This window comes from Ischnura elegans, chromosome 3 (assembly GCF_921293095.1).
Source record: "Ischnura elegans chromosome 3, ioIscEleg1.1, whole genome shotgun sequence".
Lineage (NCBI taxonomy): Eukaryota > Metazoa > Arthropoda > Insecta > Odonata > Coenagrionidae > Ischnura > Ischnura elegans.
Window position 1 is genome coordinate 26,619,023 of NC_060248.1, and position 27,823 is coordinate 26,646,845.

The following is a 27,823-nucleotide window of genomic DNA, read 5'->3' on the forward strand; positions in this document are numbered from 1 at the left end:
TACTTGAGTGAAATAATTTTTATTCAGTGAATTATAAAATTTACCGTGCTTGTTTTTAGAGGTAAGAGTTTCAAATACTGATATTACTGGGAATTGAAACAGAAGCAGGTCCTTGCTTTCCATCGCCAACCTGCGGTAAATGTCCAACGAAACATTAATATTATCTACAATAGACCTCATTTATCAACATGAAGAAAATATCGAAATGCCATCATAAATAAAGAATACAGAATAATTTAATAGTAAAAAATAACAGGAAAATGGTTTTTCACTATTAAATGCAGATGCCTGCCGACGATTTCACAGAGCTTGGTACACGAACACGACTCCGTTTTTATTGAAAGAGTAATTTGGAACCACGGTCCTTGAAACCTGCAAGGGGGAAAAGTAGAAAATAAAGGTTACGGTACAGTAGAGAATACAGAAAACAACGATTTTTGTTGAAACCTAACTCACCTTTTTGCACTTCTTGTTGGCCTCCAGTTCATTCAGATGAGGTTCCAATTTATTCACGTACTCGTTGACGTAAGAGAGGTATTCTTCCCTCATCACTACTATCATTAGCCCTCCTGCAAATTGAAGATAACTAATTAGATTATTATTGTCCCTAAATATACCTCCTACAAACCCAGCATCGGAAATGAAGGCATAGAAACAATCGAGATGAGTGGAAATGAAATTTTGCATTTAAATTAAACGAATTCCCTTTTTGCGTCGATTTCATTGCAGTTGGATTATTTTGCCGTGGTGATTTTCGTGCAGAGTTGAGATCTGGTGGAGTATTCATTCTAAGTGCGGGGAGTGGAACACTTTGTTGAAATGAAAGGATAGGTGGCTCCCTTTCTACATTAAGTCAAGAAATTCATTTGAAGTATTTACCTTTCCTACATTTCTTATGTCTAATCAATAAACAATCACGCAAATTATCGATGAGAAAAACAGGGTTGTTGTGACTACTGGTCATGGATATTAACACTCATTGACCAGGAAAATCTTAAGCTGATTTAATTGCCAATTCATTTTTACTGATGTCCTTTTCTTTTCAATACAGCGATATATTTTACTACAGTAAGGATATCACTGCTGAAATAACTATTCAAATTTAAGGAATTTCTTTCTCAACTGGCTGAAATTTTTTTGCTGAAAATGTCATTAATAAGATAAAAATATTTCTTTTTGTACTACCATTAGGTAATATTTTTGTTAATTTATATTGAGAGGGAATAATTTTATATAAAATAGTAAGAATTAAACGGGTAAGTATGCTGGGTCAAGAGCAAAGGGTCAGGAAGAGAACAGGTTTCATGTATAGTGCGAAGAGCCACAGGTGTCATGCCGACCTGAAGCAAAAAAAAAACTCGCAGCAAGGTACAAATGTAAAAATGATTTTTTTTAAATTTGCATGTGAACCTGCCTTGACCGGTGACCTACCTAAAACGATGATAAACTACCATAAAGGATTCTAATTATAGATGTATTCTACCTATGGTATCTCCATGTATTGGACATTAAACTTGAAGTAGAAAATTACAAATTTTTAGTTGAAGCTTTTTTCATTCCTCCCCAGAATGCTTCGAAGAAGTTCAGAGGCCATATAATACTGGATAATAGCTTGATGTGAGTGAAACTGGTACAGAGAGTATATCTATATTGAAGAAGACAAAGGGAATGAATATCAGGGTTTAATTTAATGGCAAACGATTGTGAGACGAAAATTACCCCAAAAACGAGAAGCCATAGAGGTTATGAGAAAGGATCACACTCTAAGCGTAACGATAACGTTGGCGATTAAAATTATTCTCTTTTGAAGAAAAAGGTGTACTTACCACTTTTCAGAACGCGTATCATTTCATCCAAAGCTGCAATTGGCATATGCCCCTCTCCCATTCCTCCGGCCGAGACGACACAATCGTATGTCCCTGGAAAATGTATGAACATTTCGATTCTACAAAATGATATTTTTCGTTTAGATATCGTCTTCTTATTAAGAGACAAATATGCAAGATCATTTTATGCAATTAAGTCCCCGCTCGACCAATATTCTCATGCTGATGAATTTTCAAATTATGAGCACACACGTGCTTACAAACCGCTGGTTCAAGTAGATTTTTATTTTAACCCGTTAATGTAATTTAAATCGTAATGGTTACATTTTCGGAGACACTGCTATTGTTTAACACCTAACAGTAGCTCTCCATAAAATAACTATAACATGGTGGAAACCTTTAGAGGTAGAGCTTGAGGCAATATTTTGCCGAAGAAAGTGATACTGGTTCGTTACATAATACAAATTAATAAAATAATCTCCCCTAGATATTTTCTTGGATGTAATTTTGCACGAAAATAATGAAAATATTTACAGCATAAATGCACAGTAGCCAATGGAAAATATCATGGATATTTGATAGGCATTTCATCCCAGTATTAGGGGTTGGGAGTCTAAATCTCAAGCAATAATTATTTCATTCGCTCAAATATTTGGGTAAATTTTCCTTAGAATTGAGAAATTTTTCACGTTGTCACTGCTATAAATCAGAAATAGAGTTAGTCATAACCAGCTGTACAACTCATCGAACTCAAATATCAAAGTTCGGAAACTAAACACGTCCTAAACAATTGGAAAAATTCCATTTTAACGGTTATGATAATTTCAATGCTGTAAATTGCACATTGTTCATGGTTGTTAAATGCCGCTTAAACTGATGAAATTTTTATTATCATTTATTAGTTATATTTCAGATAGGTACAGAGCATTTTTTCCGAAGCCTTAAATACGATCGGAAGTACAGTATGTGATCACCGTGAATGGGCAAAGAATTAAAGCAAAGGGTTATTTGACATTTCTCTGATTGAAAATTCCGGAACAGGATTGCGCTTTTGACAGGTAATAAGTAAGCGTTCTTTCCCTGTACCCTCGAAACATTTCAATGCTTACCGTCTTCAATTTTTGTCTGATGATATCCTATGGAATCGTGCCACTCTTTCTCGTATATTCCCCTTTGCCGTAATATTTCCAACATTCCTTCTGATGGCTCCAGTGCGTCTATTCGCCTGAAAACAAAATAAAAATAACATTTAGGATACATGTCATTTCACGATTATTTTTATTATAATTTTTTAATTATACTGACCAGAAGATGGTATTTTTACTGTTTGGAATTCAGTTACTTGAAATCGATTCGGGAAACGTGAAGAAAACGGTTCAAGGTAGTAAAAGTACGCCCATTACCTTTATTAGAAATCATACTGGTTTATATTGAATCAAGTAAGTTTAATGCGATATTTTGGACATTCTTATTTCTAAAAATGATTACTAGCCTCAGCCCATTTTGTGAACTTCAAATGCTCTTTATATCTGGAGTACATGAAAGTCATACACTACAATCGAACTTACGTACTGTTTCTGTGAGTAATGAGGACACCTCATAAAAATATTACCAAATTTTATTTCGTAAGTTATTAGAATATGTGTTGGTAAAAATTTATATATAGGTAAGATTGATATTACATGGCTTATTAGTCGCATTAGAGCCAATTTGTTATCCCCTCAAACGTAAGACGTTTTCGTAAGTTTCCCCATCACCTTGAGTTTAGGTTTTTGTCCATTACCAACCTACCAACTCTGTCAGTTTCCGAAATCCAAATGAAATATCTTGAAATATCGCATTTTCCGAGTACCCTAGACTTCGGCACAGTTTCCAAAAATGTGAAAATTCCCCATTTTTAATCTTTCTGAGAATATCAACAAAATTTCAAATTTATCGATAATCATAAGTGAAAATCTTGGTTACTTTTTAAATCAGGCAAGAGATAATGGAAGAATTAAAAGGCCCTGTTAGCTGGTGAGGTAGTACTCATTTAATTTTTGGTGTTTTTGCTCGACTGCTTTATTTGTTTTGCTATTCGTATAGCCGGTTTTAGAAAATATTTTTGAGCAAAAAAAAATTAGCTGCTTCTAATAATAGTCACCCTCGAAAGTCAACCATGACTTTGACTAATGGGAAAAAGTGTTGCCAGACATCTACGCATTCAGATCTAGGGAAAGGTATTTCAACCGTTACACACGTGAGGTCCTATTTTTTCGATCCATACTTCAAAGAAGGGCGTTATTCATCCATATTACTTGGTATTACCGCCAAAATTATGGCTTTGTTGGATTGAAAAGAAAGATGCAGTCAAAGCAGTCAATATACTTTTACTGCATTTATCATTCTTAGCAGCTTGTTATTTAAAAAGTGGCGCAAAGCCGACCTCGGTGGGGGTGAGGTTAAGTCCTCGCCTCCGCGTGTATAAAAATATTATCGAAGATCGCGTACACGGTAGATGTATATGCTAAAATAGCCCTAAATTACACCTCGATAGCCACGTATGTGTATTTACCAGCTGCATTTGTGGTGTAAGCAACACTTGTAATTGGTTGACTGATTATCCTTTTTACTCTATGTACTTGGAGGTTGTCATACTGGAAAAGGTTGGAGTTCATATCATCCGAAGAATATAAGTATTCCGATCGTGCTATTTGGAATTTTTCCTCATATTCCACACATAATGGAATTATAATTACAATTCACTCGTTCCCACAATTTTGTCAAATTGGCAATGTTGTTTCTTCAGAGAAAATTTCACTCCTCGATTACATCCCTAAGGGCGGATATATACTTTGATAAATTATTTCTCCATAACCAACTCCTGCTGTATAATATGCTACAAAAAATACTATTCGTAAATTTAACTGTGCCACAGCTTCGAAGATGCTACTCCTGATGCTATACTCAGAAGTCACCCTGGTCTGCATGGTTTCGACACTCCCACTTTTCTTTTACGCGGAAGTACGTTTGATTACAGGCATACATATTACCTAATAGATGGCACTTGCATATTTTGCATTTTCATCCACGCCAAAAACCTAATTTATTCCGCTATACACTTCCTTACTTTTCCCCATACCATTGAGAATTAAAGGATTTTTCAAAAAGTCAATTTAAATATTTTTTTATAGTAACTTGCTGAAAAAAATTATTTCAGCTGTCAAAAAACTTACTCAGTACACTAATACTGAAAGGTAAATTCAACGCTCAAACATCTCATTTAACTTTATATGAAAACACACTGAAAATTATTAAAATTACTCAATCAACAGTTGTGTAGCGACTTAAAGAGTGCTAATGAATTAAACATTAATTGCTTCTCTAAGGTTTTACGGTTCTTCTCTGTCAGTGACTAGTGTGTCGTAATCGTCGTAATGCATTTGGAATCTACAGGAGCTTCTGTATCTCACGCCTCTTCTCCATCGTTTTTTCTGCACGGACCGTTCTCGACTCGCTTTGGCCTACCTCAGATTGTGTGCGATTACAAACGATTTCTAATTGAAATTTCCTATTTGCTTCAACGTTTGGAATATTCCTTTCATCATTATTTATCACCGTCTTTATGATCGCATTTGCTCCTAATTGCGTAACTTCCACCAAGGAATAAATACGTAAATACCTCCCTTCAATTGGACCCAAACCAGAATCCCCAGATTGGAGTTCAGATCAAATAAATTTGTTTTTCCTCCACGGAATTTTCGCAAACAGAATTCTCTTGAGGTTGAATCTGCAAAATTTATAAAAAAAGTCCACTATTTCCTGATGCTATTTAGTTTTTTACCGGGTTAAAATAAGAAAAACCTATTATTTTCAGTTTCAGGAGGGAATAATCATTGGAACCTACTTTTAAAAAAAGTGGTGTTTTTGATGTGGGTAGCGTCAGATTGCCTTTTTTTCTCATGAAAAATAATGTAAGCGTATATATATTTATAGTGCGTTAAGCACCTGAGTGCTGGAATCACTGACATGAAATCCATGCTAACCGAATATTTCGTGTACCCAAAACAGGAAGCCACTGGGTGGACCGAGGGGAGATAAGGGCTTAAAATTTTCAACCAAGGTAGTCTTCGTTTCTTTAATTTATCACTGATGTCGTAATATGATAAGCTGCCTTTTTCCTAACAATATTTATGAACGGCATAACCAATAAAAGCTTTCTGGTTGTTCAACGGAGTGATTCGAAGGTTTGATAGGAATGTCTTCCCCTAACGACATAAGATTTTCAAAAAAATTGAAATTACTGTTGACTATTTATTAAAGTCTTGGTCTTTTCTATATTTATTGTTCATAAAAACATTTTCTATTTCCGAGTCTACCTTTTTTTATCGCAATTTTAGGCCGTATTCTGTTTTCTATGTATTCATATGCTTTATGCTCGGAGAATTTTTTTCTTTTAATTTCTGGGTTGACCAGCTAGATACTTAGGTAATTAGGAACAACTCTATTGAAATTGGAGTTCGTCTTGATTATTATTAAATAATGAAATACTTTCATGGAATAATTTAGGGTAAACTGTGGTGCATTGTGGACATAGCTTAGTTTTTAGAAGGGGAAATGGACGGAGGGGAGGAGGAGAAGGAACGACGAAGTGCTGGACATGGTGGGTGAGGAGAGGCAGCTTTTATATTAGATACGGAGGAGACAGAAGGTATAGATGGAGGGAGTACTTAACGGGGAGGGGATGTTGAAAACGGTTTTAGAGGGTAGAACGTTAGGTAAACGAGGGAGGGGAAGGAAAAGAATAGGATTTTTCAATTTACAAATCCTACCCCATAAGCAATGCTTTTTGTGGGTGTCTTCCCACATTTGTGAGGTAAAATTATGATTTTAGAGATAAAAGTAAATATTGACAGGGTTTGCTCTGTAAATGCAGTAAAAATTTCAAAATGAAAGCATAAGTTGACGATACCTAAATGAGACTGGCTCAAGTCTCGTCTCGCGGCAACACTAACTATGAGTACCATATACATGGTCGTTATATATGTTTCGTACATGAGGACCACGAGCATACGCTTTGTGATAGCCGAGGTGGAAAAAAGTATTAACGGTTGCGAAAGAGAAATATTTTTATTCTCCTCTTCTTTGTGTGATAATAACCTTAAATTTGGCTCAACAGTGACCCCTATAAAGGCCTGTTTACACGATACATTAACACGTACGAGTTAATGTACGTTTGCGTGAATGATTTTTGTGGACCGGAACGGAACATGTACGAATGCATGAACCAAATTAGAACAGGTTCTATTTTCTGTGCATGCATTCGTACAAGTTGGGTGGTCACACGGTGCATTTTGGCGTTCATTCTCGCGTTCATACATTTAGACTTTAACCCTTACGTATTAATGTACCGTGTAAACAGGCCTTAAGTAATAAGACCAAATAAAGCGAACTATAATTGTATAAGAGCAAACTATATTAAAGCTTATGCCTGCTCAGTCAAATCAACGCTTTCCGCTTGGGATAAATACATAAATAAGGAGAGTAAAAGGAAGAGACACCATATAAGTATTCCAGGACTAGCCACGGTGATAACCCAGGTGGGTGGGTACAAGTTCGTCCCGTTGAAGCTTGACTTTTGATGCCACAGAGGGCGGTTGCAATCACTTTTAAAAAATTTCCGCGCTGCGGTGTCGAGCGCCAAGTGATCAATTTCTTATCAATGTTTGTTGTTAAATATTTACTATCGTGTGACTTAGAATTAAAAAGTTATTAAACTGTTATATTTTATAATCACTATTATGATTTCGGTTTAAAGTTCCAATTATAGCCTATGTCTCCGTGATATTCGGATCGCTCTGTAAAAGCGCGGTGGGTGACAACACATCTACTAGTAGAGTACTAGTAGAGTTTAGCAGAGACCGAGTAAAGATTCCTCTATTGTTATATACGTGTGCGCAGCCATAAATTCGTACTGCGTCCATAGATAAACTTCTTTTACTTCGCTTACTGATCGAGTGAAGATGGACCACGCCCCCAATCAATGCGTGCTCTCATCGCGGTCACTGTCCAGTGTCCACACGGACGATGCGAGTATTACTGGCGCCTGGCATAGCAGTCGACTTCGACGTAAGAGCAAGGCATTAAATAAAGTGAAGTGGTGATTAGCGTACCGGAAGCCTAGTTTGTGGAGCTCCTCGCCCACCCTGCCGGTGCCCGCTGCCACGTCCAGGATCCGGACACGGCGTTTCTCCTCCTCGTCGACGTACTGCTGTGAGACTGCCCGGGCCAAGATCTCCGGCCCGTTATACACACCCGGGCAAAGGTCCTGTCCGAAAAAAATATCGATTTAGAGACATCGGTGTTCCTGTACAATTAAATTAGAACTAATTTTTTTGTAGGTTATTTTAGCATTAACTTTCAGTGATTTCACGGAAAGGTGAGAAAAATGGCGGATCCAGAATAGGGACAAGGGAGGGATAGATGGGTGATCTGGGGATAGCCTCCCAACAGCAGCGGGGGTCCGAACAAAATTACCATTATATTACGTGTAAATTGGATACACCATGGGGAGTCTATAGGCCCATTAGCCCCTCTCTGGATTCACCATAGGGTGAGGGAAGAGCTTACCTCAGCCCAAGGCAAAGGAGTTTAGTATCATGCAACATAACCAGGGTTAGGGGGTCAGTTCCTTTCCCTGGGCCGTGTTGCACTTCGGGGATTTTTGTTTGTAGCTGTCCGAAGGCTTCAGCCGAGAATTAAAGCCAGGACCTATCGATCAGCAGTGAAGCGCTACCATATTTTCATGTAAGTATTTCAATGCATCGACTAGTTGCTCCATGTACCCATATTTAGCACGGCATAAAATTATAATTTAGAAAGTTGCTCAAACAAGTGATCAAGATATGCCGATAATATCCACCTTTTTATGATAAACTGATTACTATTAGTACACTTATCAGTCATAATCGTGAGAATGAACCCTAATAATTATCAGTCATCTTGTAATGAAGTTGTTGACCTTCTTATCGCTTTCAATCATGCCTACAGATTTGTTCACTCAACGATTCCACATTCAAATCCATCAATCCAGTGCAAAACCTTTGTTTTTATCAAATGCTACTTCTTTTTCTCCCTTTAAATAATATTTCGTTATCGTAATTAAGTGAATGTAAAATTGTTTTTATTTATTCATGAAGAAAGATACTGTGTACGATTTCTTCAGGTAAACTAATGACACCCGGGAATTAAAGCTACGCCCTTTTGATCAGAAGCCAAGCGATATTACATTTATATGTAAGTTTGAAAGGAAAAATTCATCTTAAAGATAGTCGGTATAGGAGGGGAAATATGAAGGGCGCATATGAATGGTTATTATCGGATTATTTATTTCTTTCATGTTCAAAGAAGAGATCAAGATAAGCCGGTAATAACCACCTTTTATGATAAGCAACTTTACTCTACCATTCATAATCGTCAGAATGAACCCTAATAATAATCAGTCATCTTAGAATGAAGCTGTTGACCTTCTTATCACTTTCGATCATGTATACAGATTTATTCAGTCAACGCATCTCGATTAAAACCCACCAAGTCAATGTAAAACCTCACTTTTAATCAAGTTCTACTTATTTTCTCCCTTAAAATAATTTTGTGTAATCGTTGCTAAATGAATGTAAAATTGTTGTTATTTATTCATGGAAAAAATACTTGTATGTGATTTTTTCAGGTGAGTTAATAATATAGAAATAAATGGTTTTACATATTGGAAAAAAATAATAGTAATTATTCAACGTATAACAAAATCTTTCATCCCCTACAAAGAAACTGCCCTTAGTTAAGAAATAAAAGTGCGAAATTAAAAGCATTTAGCATAGACAACCATTCTCTAATGTCGTATCAATGTCATCCATACTGAACGTACGAAAATCAAAATATATACTATGCGGAATTCAACGATGAGAAAACAATTACAGTATTTATGCTGAAGCTTTGAAAATTCTCAAAAAATATTTGACGTGTCACATCTTGCTCGATTTAGGAAATTTGGCTGTTTGGGTATCTCTTTCTTAGTAAAGGATAAAAATTGATGAATCCTGAAATATTTTATGATACGTGACTTACATATCGAATGTCAATAATCATTTGCTAGTACGTACAGCAAAAACTAAGTCTTTTCGTCAAAAATAATATCGGAATACGTGCAACGGGTAATTAGCTAAAAGTGATTTAATTTGTAATGCTCTAAATTCGTTGAACATCTAGTTTATCAGATACTCAACCTAAGGTGTATCAATCCATTTGTTGAATAGTTAGATTTTATTTATGCGGCGTATCTGTTATATTTATCTCCATGCTGGATAGTTTTAATTTTTAATTTCTGTAAAAAACTATCTTTATGAAAAGAAACCCGGATAATACTGTTAAGTTCCATGACATTATTTTATTTATCTCAGTGCTGGAAAGTTTTAATTTCAAATTCTAGAAAAACATATCTTTGTTAAAAGAAAATGAAATAATAATGTTAAGTTCCATCACATTTTGTTGTGCCAAAATTTTAAACTAGATCCTCAGGAGTGTAACTTTTTCTTACCGTTGACCACAAAATTAAGTTTTCATCGTGCGATGTGCCCATTCCGTCGTCATAGGTGAATATCTTTTGGCGGTATATTTAACCTACTCTTCGGGCTTATAGATCCTGCCGGCAATAAATCTTCTTAATAATCCTTTTACGCCTGTGATTTAATGATAATACGGGATGCAAAATTTAGTGGTCAGAAACATCAGCTGAAAAGGTTCTCTTGAGCATACTATTATCGAGATAATGGTGCTAATATGTATGTTTTTGAAGCAAAGGTTTAAGTTTCAAACCATGCATTCAAAACATTCTACCACTGAATCTGTATTTTTTTTTCCTTGATCTTCGTATCAGAATAAATATTGCCTTGATACTGTAACAAAATAGAGCATTTAAGGAGCATTTAACTGAGCGGAATGCTAGCTAATATGGCTAAAGATCTTAATCCAGTTATGGGTTGTTGTAAAAAAAGTTAACTTGTTTTTCGGAAAGCGACTTTTGTATTATAACTGCTTTGGAGCCTGAATCTTTCAAACTTCTATACTTCAAAACATTTGCAAAGCCAATATCACCTAGTCGCAAAGCAATGCTGAACTGCATGATCTAACTGAATGTTTTGCATTTTTTCATTAATCAAATTATCAACACCATTTATGTATGCAGTAATTTTCAGAATTAAATCCCGCCTTTTTGTCACATATCATGCTGGAGCATTTAGTCATTCATATGAAGCTACTTCTATTGTCTCGGGATATTTGTCGAACCCCTCCAGTTACCACCATGACTAATGGAATGGACTGTTAGAACAAATTCGCAACGAAATAGTTTGCTAATAGGAGAATGGATTACGGCAGCCGAGGTGATCAAAATCTCACCATTAATAAATGAAAATGATGAAAATTGCTCAAAATCCCATTGCTTGGTGCGGTTTAAGAAAATAATTCCATGGTCCAATTTATCGCCGGCGCTTTTCCGTGTGTGCCTGCTACTCTCCACTTCCGAAATTAAACTTACTTCGTCGTCGTCCTTGATGAGTCGTCGCATTTGACCAGGGGCGTTCCGGGTACATTGGGGGCCCTCGGCTGGAGCTCATGAAGGGGCCCTCCTTTCCGAGAGATTCGGGGGTCCTTCCCCGTAAAATTTTAAGAAATGCATTGCATGCCCAGAAATATATTTTGACGCTATTCTGGCTAGAACTAGATAAAATTTAATAAAAATAGCAATTTCGTAAGAAAAACTGCTATGAAAAGTGAGAATTTTACATTATTTAAAATATATATTTAAAAATTTATTACGGCTTGGGGCCCTCAGCGATTGCCGACCAGCCCACCTGGCCAGACCGCCCTTGCATTTCACCCTAATCACGTCATCAATAGAAAACTGGGTACTTAAAGTTAATATTGGCGTTTAACTTGGGTTCAACGAAATGAAGTCTATGGGCGGAGTAGAGATAAGATATTTGGCACTTTCGGAAACGGTCTCAAGACTTACATCGTGTGGAGGAGAAGGAGAATTTTTGAAAAATTTTCATTCGTAGGTGCATTTAGGATGGGTGAAAATGATAAGTCCTGGATAAATCGCTGGATCGTTAAATAGCGGATATTTATGGGCTCGAGCAAATATTTATTGTCTCTCTTCGCACTCCCTTATCGGACCTCATTTCTATCGGAATCAATTGGGCGTGGTGATTTTGAAGATAGGGGTGGCTCGAGCAATAGCAATTCGAGGAATTTTACATGCATATGCTATTTCCTATTGCAATAGCAAAGATAATGTTTCTTTCTCTAGGCACACCAAGATATTCCACAGTTGGCACTTGAAAAAATACTGGCAATTTCAACTTTCAAGGATTTAATACGACTGTTACCACTTTTATGCAGTATCTTGTGGTACAAATATTTATTTTTGTACTTGAGTGTACCTGGAGACGAGGTAAAAAGTGAAACAGGATCTATTTAGACTACTTAGGTACTTGTAAGTGCATCGCTTCCGCACCATCTCGCCTCAAGTCTCTCATTGCGTTCATGTTGAGATCCACGTGGCAACACGAAAGTTTCTGAAATTCCATCTTTCATTCCAGAAATTTTAATAAATCGCTATTTTCATGAATTATTTTATACAACCTTGTGAATCCCTCTTTGGAGAAAAAAACTTTGTATCAATGTTCTGCTGTAAGCGAGATAAAATGATGGTTTGTACTGAATTATAAGTAGGTTGGTAATTGAACAGCCGTTTCTAAATGAAGGAATTCTTATTTTTACATTTTGTTGGAGTACGGCACTAACAAGAGATCGTAATCAAGACACAGGCAATGGTAAACAAGAGGAGTATTAGTTTCTGTTGTTTTTAAACCATACTGAAAACACTACTCGCGAAGAAAAAAAATCCTCACTAATACATCCGGAGGAAATAAGGCTTCAAAATATTTACGCCTTACCAAGTCAACATCTCTTTCAAATAGCAAAATATTTATTCAATAAGGTTATAATCATATGTAATGACTGCTCATGAATATGGTCTCTCATACTGTGGCGGTAGTTTGGAGTGACGCCTTCCGTGCACCTAGGAAATGAGTTTTATCATATTATGAACAGGTAATGAAGGATATGAAAAAAGTGTAAATAACTAGGTGTGAAAAGAGTAACAGGCAACAGAATTTATGGAGAGGTGCGTTGAACCAAAATTAGGATTGCTGGCCGGCTGAATAGCATTAATTAAGAACATTGCTTAACAAATTCTAAATTTTGCCGGCCTCGGTGGCGGTGGGGTAAAGTCCTCGCCTGCCAATCCGTAGGTCGCGGGTTCGAATCCCGCCTGGGTAAGTGATCCCTAACCAGGGTATGGATGTTTGTGTTGTGCGTTGTTGATATTGAAAAATCTGTTGTAAAGGCCGCAATGTCCTGTTAATGGGGAAATGGGAAATAAAATTTTAAAAATAAATAAAAACATTAAGAAAGAACACTGTCGAGAATTATTTAGGCTACTAATCCTCAATGCGTCAACATTCACTTCATCCCATATTTCTATTCTATGCTATTCACTGTAAGGGTTCAGTATATCGATAGCATCAGGGAAAGGCAGGATTAGTTTAAAGGAAAAACTCCATTACTCAAGCAGGTTTATTGGGCACATCCGCACTCTACAGCCGCCAAACACACTCTCCCGTGTAGAGCTGAGTCGTTCATGAATGAATCGCTCATTTTGAACGGTTCATTGGTATGAACCGAATGAATCGAAATACGCTCCTCGTTCAAACGGTTCATTATGAATCAAGTCGATCCGTGCGGTTCATGCCGTTCGTGTGGTTCATGAAGAATCGAAGAATCATTTAGAATCGAAGAATCATTTAGAATCGAAGAATCATTAAGAATCGAAGAATCATTTAAGAATCGAAGAATCATTTAAGAACCGAAGAATCATTTAAGAACCGAAGAATCATTTAAGAATTGAAGAATCATGTAAGAATCGAATAATCATTTCAACAATCGTCGGAGTATTAGAAGTAAGGCCTTGAATTACTTCCCGGGCCGCGGATGACAGTGGGTTTTCTAGTCAATTAAGAACAGTGGCGGATCCAGAGAGCCTCTATTTATAACCTAATTACATTTATTATCATTATATCTAGATTTTTTTAATACACCATTATATTTAGAGTTAAAGAAAATGGTAATTTTGTTCAGTTGTCGGGGAAGGTTTACTCCCAATCCCCCCCACCTAGCCCCCTACTTGTCACAATCTTGAATCCGCCTGCACTGGTTAAGAGTGAATATTCCATGAATTTCTCGCTTATTATATGGAACTTAACGTTCTTCTTCCTCCGACAGTTGATGAATAAGAAATCATTTAGGAATTACTTAAATTCTTTGAGAAAAGAGTTCTAATATTCCTTATTAAATGTAATGTGGGAACTGAGGAAGCAACTGATGGTGTAACTATGGCTAATAATTTTTCCAAACACTTTTCAAATTCATTCTTCTTCCTTCATGTTTTTTTCAAACCGCTACCCATTTCCTTTAAGAATTCCTCATTTTCATTTATCTTACTTATAATTATTACCTTAAGGTTCCGTATGTTCAATCCAGTATATCAATTAATTGATTAAATTCTACGTCAATTGAAATTTTGGCATTATGTATTATTCATTAGTGAGACCCCATTTGGATAATGAATCCACTGGATATATAGGACCCTTATTATGATGTAGGTACATGTAAATATATAAAGATGGTCTTAAAAAAAATTTTAATATTGGTTTAAGCTTGAATATTACACAGCATTTCTGATGAACTTGATAAACATAACCATTTACACATCTCATTTATGAGTTGATTTTCTTGTACAATATAATGGCAAAATTGCCTGTCCAGAACATTTAAGTTTAATATATACTATAATATAAAGAAGTGCAGAAATAAAAAAATTAACTGTGAAGATTGTAATTCAAAAAACCAGTTTTGTCAACCTCTTTGGTTTAAGGCCTTGTCTCCTCTCCGATAAAATTGCCCCTGCCTTAGAAAATACCCTATCACATGGCACCGATGAGCCAACGACACACAATCTTTTCATCATCACTGAAAAGAGTCGAGGATAAATGTCTCGATTCCTCCACCACCACTTGAGAGGATCTCCATGCCTCTCAAGGTGTGGTTCTGCTAAGAACTTGTCCATCTCGATAATGGCTGCAGTTGTTGGAGAAGGGACACATATTCTGGTTTTGACCATTGAATCAAAATTTTTCCAAACGCTGCCAGATGAAGGTGACTCAGTGGAATCTTCCTCTCGCTGAATAGTGTCCCTTGATGTTGAGTGTCTTTGTGGTCTTGCATGTTGTGAGCTGCTGCCTTTGCAATAAAATTTTTCTTCGTTTTTTCTGTAGCAACAACATCGTCTAATCCGACTTTCTAAAATCGTGGGTCCAGCAAAGTTGCTTCTGCGATAATTGAATTTTCCTCAATTTTTAAAAATCATTTTTCAATTTCGCTTTGAATTTTTCCTAATATCTGCTGAGCCTCATCATTGAGACCCTCTTTCTCAGTTAACGTACCTTCAAAATATTTTCTGATACCTAGACTAAAAGGTCTAATTTTTGAAGCTGTAACTTGCTTCTCTGAGCTAATTTCCTTAGTTACCTCATAGAATGGCAGAAGTAATTTGCATATTTTCTCCATGACTGTATAATCTGTTGCGTGAAGGATAACTTTACAGTGTGTTAGTGCAAGAGCTGCTAGTAGTGGTTCTTTATTTTTTATTACTGACTGGAACATGAGGAATGTAGAATTCCACCTCGTAGGAACTTCTTGTTTCAGTGTTGGGTAGTTTCCTTGACCCTGTATTTTTTTAAATTTTATGTTGGCTGAAGAGCTCCTTTTAAAATATTCAACAACACTCTTCCCTCTTGTTTGGAGGTCCCTAACCTCAGTAAGTGAATTCTGTACTATTTAATTTAATGTAAGGGCCTATATTGCTAACACCGCTGAGTCAGAGGTGTTGCGTGGGTTACCCGGAATAATTTCATGACCACTGTGCTCCCGATAAATCTGTCTGTTTTTTGGGAAAGTTCCTTTAGGGTGTAATGCTAATTTATAGAATCTAATTTAATAATGAATCACCGAAAAGGAAGGAAATATTTTAGTCGTATTTATTAATTATTACCTTAAATTTTTATATGAAGATATGCTTACTAATAATAACATATATAATTATGTAAGTCCATGCGTACAGCTTTCAATGTTTTACTGAACTCTGGATTATTTCGCTTCATTGCAATCATTTGATTCACACTGTTCATTTAGTTCGCAGAGTTCATTTAGTTCATGTTGTTCATTTAGTTCGCAGAGTTCATGTAGTTCACGTTGTTCATTTGGTTCTCAGCGTTCATTTGATTCGCGGTGTTCATTTGGTTCATGTGATTCTTTATGAACGACATGAAAGAACGGTTCATTCACATGAATAGAACCGAATGAATCGAATCACGGAAATGAACCGAAAATCCCACCTCTACTCTCCCGTGCTCTTCGTGGACGCCACTGCGAACGCCGTTCTCATAGCACGCCTCTCTGCGTAATATCTCTATTTCCCCAATCGCGGCCACCCAAGAGGCTGCCTTCTGCTGACGCTGCACGGATCTCACGCCTAAGGCAAGGTGGATTGGGGTGCGTGACAGGAAGGGTGATAAGACGAGAAGCAAACCGCCAATGCAGCGGCACGTGGGTGGTGGGTGGCGAGAGGTGGAAAAAGGGGGAAACTAGAAAAGAGGTCACGTCCCATCGTCGCGATACTTACATCACTTCATTTTATTATTATTTATGAATCAATGTATATATATTCATCAAGGGACAGCATAATAGAAAAGGAATGCCTTTGTACTGAGGTTAAGGAGAAGGTAATGAAGAATGAGAAAGAGGAGAAAATAACTGTGTGAGAAGATTACCTGATCGGAGAGTAGTGTGGAGATGGGCGTCAAACCAATTTTAGGATTTCTGGCCGATGATCATTACTAATCACTGTCGAGATTTATTTAGGCCACAAAATTGTGGTTGCCTCCGATTGTTTCACGTCACCGACTGAATTTTTCGAGGATTAGGTTTGCAACAGGTGGAACTGTCATTCATTCAACAGCCTCGTGAGGATTTTTAAGAAAACGCCAACGTTAATTTTCGTGAATGGATTTCCATTTTAAAAATCTTACTTGGCGTGGGAAATTAGCTTCTTACATTTTCCGAGTGCAAAGGGTACTCACTGAAATACGTGATGGAATACCTTGATCACATGATCATTTCATTAGTTCAAGTTCAGTGATAGTGACAATGACATCTCAGATAATGGCGTAACGGAACACAACATTTTCAGGAGAAGGTATCGGCAACGATACGGATCCCAACCTTTTTTTCTACAATTCGTGACGCCATTCAATCAGTGACCAACTCCTGCACGCAGTGGCGTAGAAAAGTCGCCATTTCGGTAGAGGGAGGAAGGAGATGGCTCCCTTATATTCGCTCCTGTTGGGACCGCTATTCGACTTCTATTCTCAGTTTATCTCTATACAATGCCTGTCGAGGTGGTGAAATACATAATTGTATTGCAGAGGCACGTTAATAATTGCCGCCCTCGCCATTTTACCAGGAATTACGGGGCGGGGGGAGGTCGCTCCTGCCAGCCCATCGCCTTAATCCAACCTTTGCGACAAATGAGTGTGTGATAGCCTAGTGCAACGGTTCCCAACCAGTGGTACGCCGAAAATAATCGGTAATGGCGCACGCCTTGAACTAAGTATCTCTTGTATAGGGTATTAAAACAAAATTTCTATCCATACAATTATTTATAACTAAAAGTGTTACCTACCCGTGGTGAAATTATGTAATAAAATGTGCACGTTACATTTTTGGGGGTACAATAGTTAGTTAGTTAGTTAGTTAATTAGGGTTAGTCATATACCTATAGAGGAGTACGGGAGGAAAAAAGGTTGGGAACCGCTGGTATAGTGGGTAGAGCGTTTGACTACCCACCCATAGGTCTCAAGTAAATCTTTAGGATGCCACAGAAAAAAATCTTCCCGGTGCGAGGTGGTCCAGGATTGACCCTTCTTGCCCTGAATGAGTGGAATTCATGTGCTTGTGGCTCCGTATGGGATGAAGTCTAACCTCACGAATCCAAACCGAACCACGGGATGGAGCAAGTGGGCGTGTTTGACATAAAGATAATTGTAAATCCCCAAATGAAAGCTTCTCCCATTCAAAAGCCCCTACCATTGCTGTCAAGCTTGTTGGCTTATAACTTTCCCTTTGCCAGCTTTAATTAGTCCCTACCTCCAGAGGTTTTCATCTGATGAGGATAGTAAACTTGTCGGATTCCGTTACTGGGAATGATACATCAGATAACGACGACTGTAGCATGAAGGCTGAAGCACACCTCAAATGATAATTACACTTCTTCTTGACAAATGTTAGTGTGATTCATACTATTCAGACGAAGTGTTGGAATATTATTTTCGAATAATATAGTGCTACCTCGCAGGGTTTACGTATATTTATCGATGTTGACAAATTAGGTAAATAACCGGCAATTCACGCTTGACAGCCATCTAGTTATAACGATGAATGCACAAAAAAATCCATCCCTTCCATCACCACCGATGACAGAGTAATGCCTTTTGAGGCCACCGTACAGAGGAGGCTTCTTAAAAATCGAATTGAAAAGGCACGAGAGCATTGAACCCACACTGGAAGTCCACGTGCAAATTGGGGTGAACGGTCGCCCGTTCCGGAAAAAGTATACTGATAATAATGGCCGCAATTAATCCCAAACCGCGACTTTATATGGCCTTGCGAGTTGCACTTTCCCCCTTCGACTACTTCTGGACGGTCAAAAAAGGCCCTACAGTAAGGCGGTTATTTATACCGAAATAATTACTTGGGTAACATTTGCGATGAAAATAGCTTGACAAAAACGAAACAATCGCTCCTCGTTTACCCACGCAAAAAATCTGCGATTTGGATCCAACTTGGACTACTTGTACTAATGTTTGGATCGAATTGGAATTGCGAATATAAAGATCGTATTATGTCTTGCTGTAAAGTCCTCTAAATATTTCTTACATATCTGGAAGACGAGTGGTGCTATTCTCAAATTTGGAGGCCTATTACGAACGGCTCACCGCATGCGGTGAGATACCGCCTGCGGTATCATACCGCCCCGAAGCGCGTTTACCGCCCCCGAGCGATTACGAGTGGCCACCGGTCGGTATCATACCACGGCTTAGGGGTCGGTATGATACCACGGCCAGCTACCCCGGTGGTGAGATACCGACCCCCTAATGGCGGACGTCTGTTTACATTTTTCGGGTCTAGCTGGCGTTTTTAAAACAAAATATCCGACGATAGAAACTCGGAAGCTATCATATTTTGTGTTATTTATAATATTAATGTCTGAGTAAGCGTATAAAATATAAAACTGGAGCCGACTGGAGCAGTTGAACAAAAAATGTATAATACCCATATAACAATGTTGTAGCCGTCTGAGCCACGGCCGTAGGAGATGGATACGTTGATTGTAAGTTGACCCTCATTCATTTATTTAATTAGAAAAATTTGGATGTTTTTTAATGTCCGCTATGTTTTTATATGCAAAAACTTCTTCCATTTCTTCATAGGTACCGGAAAATTCGTCGTTAAGGACTGCCTGTGCTTGTATTGTATGGTGAATACAGCTGTTGCTCGCCGCTTGGAGATTTCTACGAACATCTTTTGTGGCAAAATATTATTTTTCCAACGTGACAACTTCATTGTATTGCAAGGTGAATACTACTTTTGCTCGCTGCTTGGAGATTTCTACGAACATCTTCTGTGCCAAAGTAGTGTTATTTTCAACGTTATAACTGCTTGAATTGTGAGATGAATGTAACTTTTGCTCGCTGCTTGGAGATTTCTACGAACATCTTTTGTTTCAAAATAGTGTTATTTTCAATGTGACAACTACCGTTAATCACAGTACCAGTGGTTGTAATGCACAAAGTTTGACGAGGTTGACAAATATCTGCCAAGAGCTGCAATTATCACTGTTCCATTGTGGTTGGTTTGTAAACAGTGGTTTACGCTATCGAGAAGTGTCTGATAGTAATGTAAAAATTGTCAGTGGCGTTTTTACCTTCGTCATTCACCGCAGAGATTACAGTTCACGACCTAGCTATCAAGTTCGACCAAGTTATCAAATAATTGTTTTCATTATAGCGAGCTCTTGATTGTAAGGTTTACGTGATGAATATAAGAATGGTAGCGACTTCCAGTTTTTGATGATCGTATTTGCCTATTTACCATTATTTATAATGGTGTGAGCTTGTATCGATTGTGGATTTTACCTGAAATATTGAAATAAGTTGTAGCCTGTGTGTGTGATTGCCGCGGAACCGATTCGCGATCTCACATGTTTATTGTGGGCAGACTGTTTTGCTGTGGTTGTGTACCCGTGATTAAACCAAAGAAATGGTGAAACTCTGTGACATTGTATTGAAATAAAATTTTCTTGTAACCAGTAGTGCATATCTTGTGTTTTTTAATTCTCCATTGCTTTTCATAGATAACAGCCAAAAAGTTATTTTTCATTATTTTTAGAAGTGCCTTTCTTGTTCTCTGAATTTGCATTAGGTTTCCAAACGCCGCACATTGGGCGGAAATCGGAAAAAGCCGGACAAAATTACAAAATGGCTTTTTTTGAGTTATAAACTTGAAACTTCGCAGGTATATTCAAAAATGATTGAAATTTATTGATATGTACTTCATTTGACATAGATTCTACCCGTTACTGAGATACAGAGGCTCAAACGTGAGCAAATTTCCATAAAAACGCCCGTCTTCAATTTTCTCTGAAAATCTTCCAAAGTAAGTGAATGGTGAAGTTATGGGTGGATTCTTGCCGAATAAAAAACCACATAATCTGTTACCATGGTGTTTTTTCTTTATTTTTCCGTAATCTTAAAGAATACAGCCCATAAATTCTTACCGTGCAGTAACAAAATGGCGGATACTGTTTTTCGACGAAGTTTTACATTTAGGTAGAGTTTCAAATAGGTTTTCGGCAAGGTCGCGCAGAGTAACTTATATGAGAGCATTGTTTGAAGATTTCTTGAGGTCTTTATGCAGTTTTCTTTGAAATAAGTTTGCGTCGCCGGAAATTACATTGATTTTTCGATCGCGCGGCAGGGTTCTTCTCCGCGCGTCGGGAGTTGGATTAGCCGCGCCGCGGTAAGGTTATTGAAGCTGTATGGGTTTTAACGCTCAACATTCACCGTTTTTATGTTTTGCTTCAAGACACCGATTCTCAAATGGTCTATGGTGAAGACAGTGGAGGTTTTTCATGCGATGTACTTGCACGTATCATCGAAGTTCATTTCGTTATCTTTGGATACGATCGAAGACCATGCTTCTATTAAAAGCGTTCAAACCTCGACAAAGTGAGTTGTTTTCCTGGGACTCATACAAAAAGACGTACCAGAAAGATACCAGCTGAGACCCTTATACCTTCTTCAATCACCGATCCCTGACCCTCAGGATTCTAATTTCGAAAACGGTCGTTTTATGACACCCTGGAGCGGATCCCTTGGCCGGCTTAACGGAGGTATTTCCATGGAAACTTCTAGCTTTTTTAAAATGTGCATCATACCCTCAGTTCTACTTTGACATACAGATTACCATGTCTTTACACGTTTACCATACTTTCCTCCCCGTGTACGCATTAGGGCATTGGATAACCATAGGTTCGACAAATGTATTATTTATAAATTTTACATAGGCTCCATCCGCCATTCCATAGAAAATGCCACCTCACATTATTACATGACTTGATATCTACAAAATAATATTGGAATTGGTAAAGAAATCATTCACTCGGTAAAAAATATTTGCTCCATTATTTATCGCGGAGGCTGAATTTAAGACAAGGCCCTGATGCTCTGAAATCTCTCAATGACTTCCTGACAAAACGCATCCTATGGCCATACCTTAAGATATGGGTAGAGAGTTCTCGAAATAATGAAAGATTTTTGTGTCGATACAAAAGTTGGCTCGCTGACTCTATAACATTTCCAGAATTTGTTATGCATTACTTTCCCGATACTTCAACGACAGCCGGTTGAGTATTGTATTTTTGTAAAAATCTATTCCTCTCAAATTGATTGACTAAATAAAATTCCCCCTGTAGCTTCATGCTACAAAATTCATATTATATTTGCCAGGCATTCCAGGGCGGCCAAAAAAAGGTCGCACCTAATGTGTTAGATCACGCAGAAGAAAATTCAAACTTTATAAACTGCTGCTACTACTGCTGAGCTTGCTCTCGCGGCATCTGTGAGTTTGAGAGAGAGGGGAGACATTGCAGCAGCTCACCTAATTGCAGAAATAACAACTACGACCCCTACTCGGGCTAAGAGAGTTCTTTCAAAGTGGAGGACGAGTGAAAAGGTCCATCTGAGATGACAGTGGAAGAGGCACTGTCATTGATGATTGCCTCTGATTTGACCAAGCGTCAACATCGGTCTTTTCGTAGGACAGCTCTGAGCCATGGACACGAATTGTATCCCAGTTATGATAGAATAGCGATAGCAAAAAAAGGCAGCTTATAACGAAGGAATTAAAATAACTGAGACCATGTGCGAAGTAAACCTTCAAGCACCACTGAACCACACCATATTGGGAACAATAGCCTGCTTAGCCACCACTTCCACCTCTCAAGAATTAAAATGTGTGGTGAACTACAGATTAATCTCTAAGTACGGTTTTGATGGAAGTTCGGGCCACTCTCAATATAAGCAAATGTGGCAACAAGTGGATGCTTCAGATAAATTCCTAGTCATGAGTTCCCTTGTATCTCTTAGTTTGATTAAAAAGCAGCAGGTAACAAAGGCGCTACAGGTAACGACTGAAGTTTCCACTTTCTCTTGGTTAATTACATTTATCTCTAAACTTTTGATAAAGAATTTAAATTGCATTGGAGGCACTTCTCACATATAGGCTCTACAATTTTAGATGACACTATCTGGGAAAATCCACTGCCGACGTCGACACGATTTAGTCATCCCATCCGCTTTAGGTGAAAAAAAGAGACAAAAGAAGTTACAAAATCAGAAAGACATTACCTATATCGAAAGGCAGGTGGATGGCCTTAATGATTTCAACTCTGGATTTTACACGATCAATTTCTGTTTACTACTGACCATGATCAACGGAAAAGTAATGCTTACATTGCTTACCTTATTTTCCTAATTTTTTCTTAATCTTAAAACCCATATAATTTATTATCCTACACGGAAGTATAGTCATTTCGAAATTAAGAAAAACGATAGTTTTTAGTTTGCAACACACTGAAGGACAGCTGAATCATGGGGTTATAAATCTGCGGTGCAATAACGTCGGGTATGAATAACTTAGGAGATGTAAAATATCGTTCACCTGATATCGATAAATATTCTGTTTGTTTGTGTACGCTGCACTGCCACATATGATTTTCTGAATGCATATTGGATATTTCGTATCGATTGGAATTTAAAAAGTGGCATTTGATAATTTGAATTTTAATTTATTTTAGTTAGGAAAGGAATGCTAAGAAAATTTTCAGCTAAAAATGATAATACATATTAAAATAACTATTTTGAAAAAGATGTTCGGGGATTTATTCAAAAACGTACTTACAGGCAAGTGGAAGTTTGAAATTTCTACGCTCCACAAGCAAATTAAACTCACTTTCACAAATTCTGCGCACTCTAGAGAACTTAACTTTCCTTCACCACAGTCAAAGTAGAACTGAGGGTATGATACACGTTTTAAAAAATCTAGAAGTTCCCGTGGAATTGTCCACCTAAACTACCCTGTCTTCATCGTATCTGCTTCAACAACTTTCTAGTGCTAACTGTAGGTGCAGAACATGAGATTGTCACGCGATCCATAATTTTCGTCCATAAAATTTTGATTATTTAGTTGCCATCAGTAATCTATGTTCATGATTAGTAATGTTAAGTCACTGAACACTGCATTATAAGCCATCTTCTTGAACATTATTCTCTTCATCTCAAGAGTAAAACATTAGATTTAATGACGCTTTTTGCAGTTCGTTATTTGTTCAATTTGCCGACTTGGGTGGCGGCGGGGTAAAATGCTCGCCTGTCAAAGAAGTGTCGGGTTCGAGTCCGGCATGGGTAAGTTTCCTTTATCAAGCGCAACGTTGTCGAAGAATAATTTATTCACGCCATTTATGTCAATATTGATCCGTCGGTACGTATGAATAAAGTATGAATTTTATAACGTAAAGCTAAATGTGGAATAGTATTTATTCAATAAATTTGAAAGAAATAGATTTTTACAAAAATACCAACTCCCGTAGAAGTATTGAGAAAGTAATGCAAAGCATATTCCAAAAATGTTATGGATTCAGCGAGCCAATTTTTTGAAGCGACACAAAAATCTATCTGTACGTATTTTTCTGGTACGTCTTTTTGTATGAGTCCCAGGAAAACAACTCACTTTGTCGAGGTTTGAACGCTTTTAATAGAAGCATGGTCTTCGATCGTATCCAAAGATAACGAAATGAACTTCGATGATACGTGCAAGTACATCGCATGAAAAACCTCCACTGTCTTCACCATAGACCATTTGAGAATCGGTGTCTTGAAGCAAAACATAAAAACGGTGAATGTTGAGCGTTAAAACCCATACAGCTTCAATAACCTTACCGCGGCGCGGCTAATCCAACTCCCGACGCGCGGAGAAGAACCCTGCCGCGCGATCGAAAAATCAATGTAATTTCCGGCGACGCAAACTTATTTCAAAGAAAACTGCATAAAGACCTCAAGAAATCTTCAAACAATGCTCTCATATAAGTTACTCTGCGCGACCTTGCCGAAAACCTATTTGAAACTCTACCTAAATGTAAAACTTCGTCGAAAAACAGTATCCGCCATTTTGTTACTGCACGGTAAGAATTTATGGGCTGTATTCTTTAAGATTACGGAAAAATAAAGAAAAAACACCATGCTAACAGATTATGTGGTTTTTTATTCGGCAAGAATCCACCCATAACTTCACCATTCACTTACTTTGGAAGATTTTCAGAGAAAATTGAAGACGGGCGTTTTTATGGAAATTTGCTCACGTTTGAGCCTCTGTATCTCAGTAACGGGTAGAATCTATGTCAAATGAAGTACATATCAATAAATTTCAATCATTTTTGAATATACCTGCGAAGTTTCAAGTTTATAACTCAAAAAAAGCCATTTTGTAATTTTGTCCGGCTTTTTCCGATTTCCGCCCACTGTGCGCCGTTACTTACACGAAAGGAATGCAGAGCAACAGATATTTTGTCATTTCACAGATGTTGAGTGTCATTTTGTCTGTGATTAAGGGTCTCCAGCAAAGTATTCGTGGTGGATTTTCACATATTTTTTAAGAATGGGCATTTCGGTCAAAGCTCTAATGGAATTGGTGGTTCACCTTGCCCGTTGGTCCTAAAAGTACTTCTATCGTAATTTTTCGATGGACTTCCATGCAATTTGTCACTACCTGCGTCTGCTCATACGTGATTTTTTGATGATATCTTCCGCAAGTCACTGCTAATTATTGTTTTATTCAACTTTTTATCCTATAAGTAAGAATTGAGGAGCAAAATTCGTTCATTTTTCAAACTTTTAAGGTGAATTAACGAAGGACACATCCTTATTAATCCATAAATACCACTAATTGTCTTTCTCGACTGCCAACAACTCTTGCCGAAATATTCGTCTGCTAGGAACAGTTGCCGCGGAATTGGAACACCGCACGCCCTTGCCATTGGCTACACCATTTTCGGGCTGAAGGAGCTCAGAATTTTTCATACAAACGTCACTTCCGCCGCATCGCTCCTTACCGACCCCCTGACACGTACTCTCCGCCCGGCGGTGACTTACCGACCGTCCCATTCGTAATCGCAAGGGACGGTATGATACCGTATACCGAACGAAAACTCCGCCCGGCGGTAGCGTACCGCCCGCTCGTTCGTAATAGGCCCCTTGGCAATGTGATTAATTTAAGTGGTTTGAAAATATTTTTTTAAGTGCTTCCAAGTTTAGAATGAGCTATAAGTTCAACGTATTAGGTACTTATAGGGATCCAAATATAATCGAAAGCTCTCACCTGAGTTTGTGTCAAGTGCATACACATCTTAATTTCTCTATCAGTTTAGGATAAAAAGTGACACAATGAAGACACTGAGATATTTTTAGTTTTCTTTACGTCGCAATCATCTATCGTTGATCAAACCGTTAGCATGAGTAGTAGTCATGTCAAATTTTAGGCTCTGAATTCATTTTCTTAAAAAGTATCCATTAAATTAATGTTTTGCTATTTAGTTAATGGTCATCATTTTGGCTTTTTCCATTACTGTAATGTTTACCAATCAGTTGAATTGACAATTTCATACCAATGGTACTCATGAAAAAAAACACTAGCCATGTGTCTCTAATATAGATAAGGAAGCTGCCTATCAACATTTTGCTAAACGGTCATTTATCACAGGGATGAGGTTATGTCCTGACCTCACCTCTAGGAGAGAATTTAGGCTTACAAATCCATGGTAAAATTGCCTTTGCTTGCCAAAGTAAGCTTCTTGCTGAAGATATGATATTCCTTTTCATTAAGAAAGCACTGAAGGAACAAGTGACTTTGTAATTCGCTTAATTTTATTATTATGGTTACAATTATTGAATTGTTGTTGTGCGAAGGAATCTTGCTGAATCGCGGCACGTCTTTATTTCGATCAAACCCCTATGGTTAATGTTTAAAATCTGTAGTTTACAGCGTATTATCCATTGAGTTTCAATTAAGTGTGGATTCCACCTGTAAAAGCCTCCAAAAGGAAAAAATTGCTTGGCCCTATATTATGGGCTCACCGAGAGATTTAACTGGACGTACAATACATAAGTAAATAATAGTTCATGTAAACTCTTGAGAAATGATATGAATGGTGATATCAATTGCTTAGGCTAAATGAATTTGCATCGTAACCTTAGCATTGTTGACAGAAATACACAAAGGTACAACTTTTCTCTAAAATGATTTTGAAATTTGGCAAGAGCCCTCTGAACTTCGACATTGGCTTCCATGATTGGATATCGAGTGTAGATACCTTCTAAGTTGAACCCACTTCGTGAACAATATGTTTTTCCACACTGGCGCGGTGACTTAATATTAGTGTAGTAAGGATACTTTGCAATAATCCGTCAACTTTTTATTTATTGCGCAACTGATAATAAATGTGTGTCCATATGGCACCAATTAGAAGAGAATTCGTGGAATTATGAGAAGTATGTTTAATTAATTATGGTGGAATTCCATTACGTTACGGTATTTGTAAGTAGGTAAAAGTTTTTTTAGGTGACTCACCTTATCATAATTGTCTGCCCACTCGTCGTAGGCCTTGATCATCTTGTCGTGGGAGATTCCCTTGCGGTGGGCTTTGTAGTTGGCGGCGTAGGCATCCTTCTCGTCGGACGGAACCCCTTCCACACCGATGAGACCGTTTTCGTTGTTCTGCATGCTAGCGGATGTCTTGGTAGTCTCGGAGGCTTCGTTCGACAGAGGGAGAAATCACGCCTTTTTTCGCGGACGTCCGGTGTCGATGTGAGCGAATGAAGGGGCGACGCGAGCGCTTGAATCTCCATGACGCCAACTTCCCTGTGCTGCCCCCACTCCCGTCGTTATCTGCTGTCGAATGCGTCTCCCATTGGCGGGAAAAGTGGAGTGAAGGGGAATGGGTGAAAGCAGAAATGTGAAGGAGTGCGACGAGAGAAAATTGAAATTATATCCTCTTTCATTCATATTTGCGTCATTCGTGGCGGTTTTTTGCTAAACATCTAAAAGAAAATGGTTTTATTCATATTTAATATATACCAATGAATACGATCGTTTGTCCATATTTTTGTCTG

The 27,823-nt window shown here is 37.7% G+C and overlaps 1 protein-coding gene across 1 annotated transcript; it reads right to left on the reverse strand.

The window, feature by feature from the left end:
• On the reverse strand, positions 1-27,544 carry LOC124155575 (methyltransferase-like protein 27). The gene is made up of 6 exons (XM_046529525.1): positions 27,282-27,544; positions 7,979-8,133; positions 2,936-3,051; positions 1,827-1,919; positions 457-569; positions 1-372 (listed from the first exon to the last, which is right to left on the reverse strand). Exons 1-6 carry the CDS (start codon positions 27,432-27,434, stop codon positions 301-303), a joined length of 702 nt encoding a protein of 233 aa, XP_046385481.1. The 5' UTR covers positions 27,435-27,544; the 3' UTR covers positions 1-300.
• Between the last annotated feature and the right edge of the window lie 279 nt (positions 27,545-27,823).

Coding starts and splice junctions, on each gene's coding strand:
- LOC124155575 (XM_046529525.1), bottom strand. CDS start 27,434: ATGCAGAACAACGAAAACGGTCTCATCGGTGTGGAAGGGGTTCCGTCC. Junction 3,052..7,978: donor CTCCACAAACTAGGCTTCCG/GTACGCTAATCA, acceptor TTTTGTTTTCAG/GCGAATAGACGCACTGGAGC. Junction 373..456: donor CCAACAAGAAGTGCAAAAAG/GTGAGTTAGGTT, acceptor TCCCCCTTGCAG/GTTTCAAGGACCGTGGTTCC.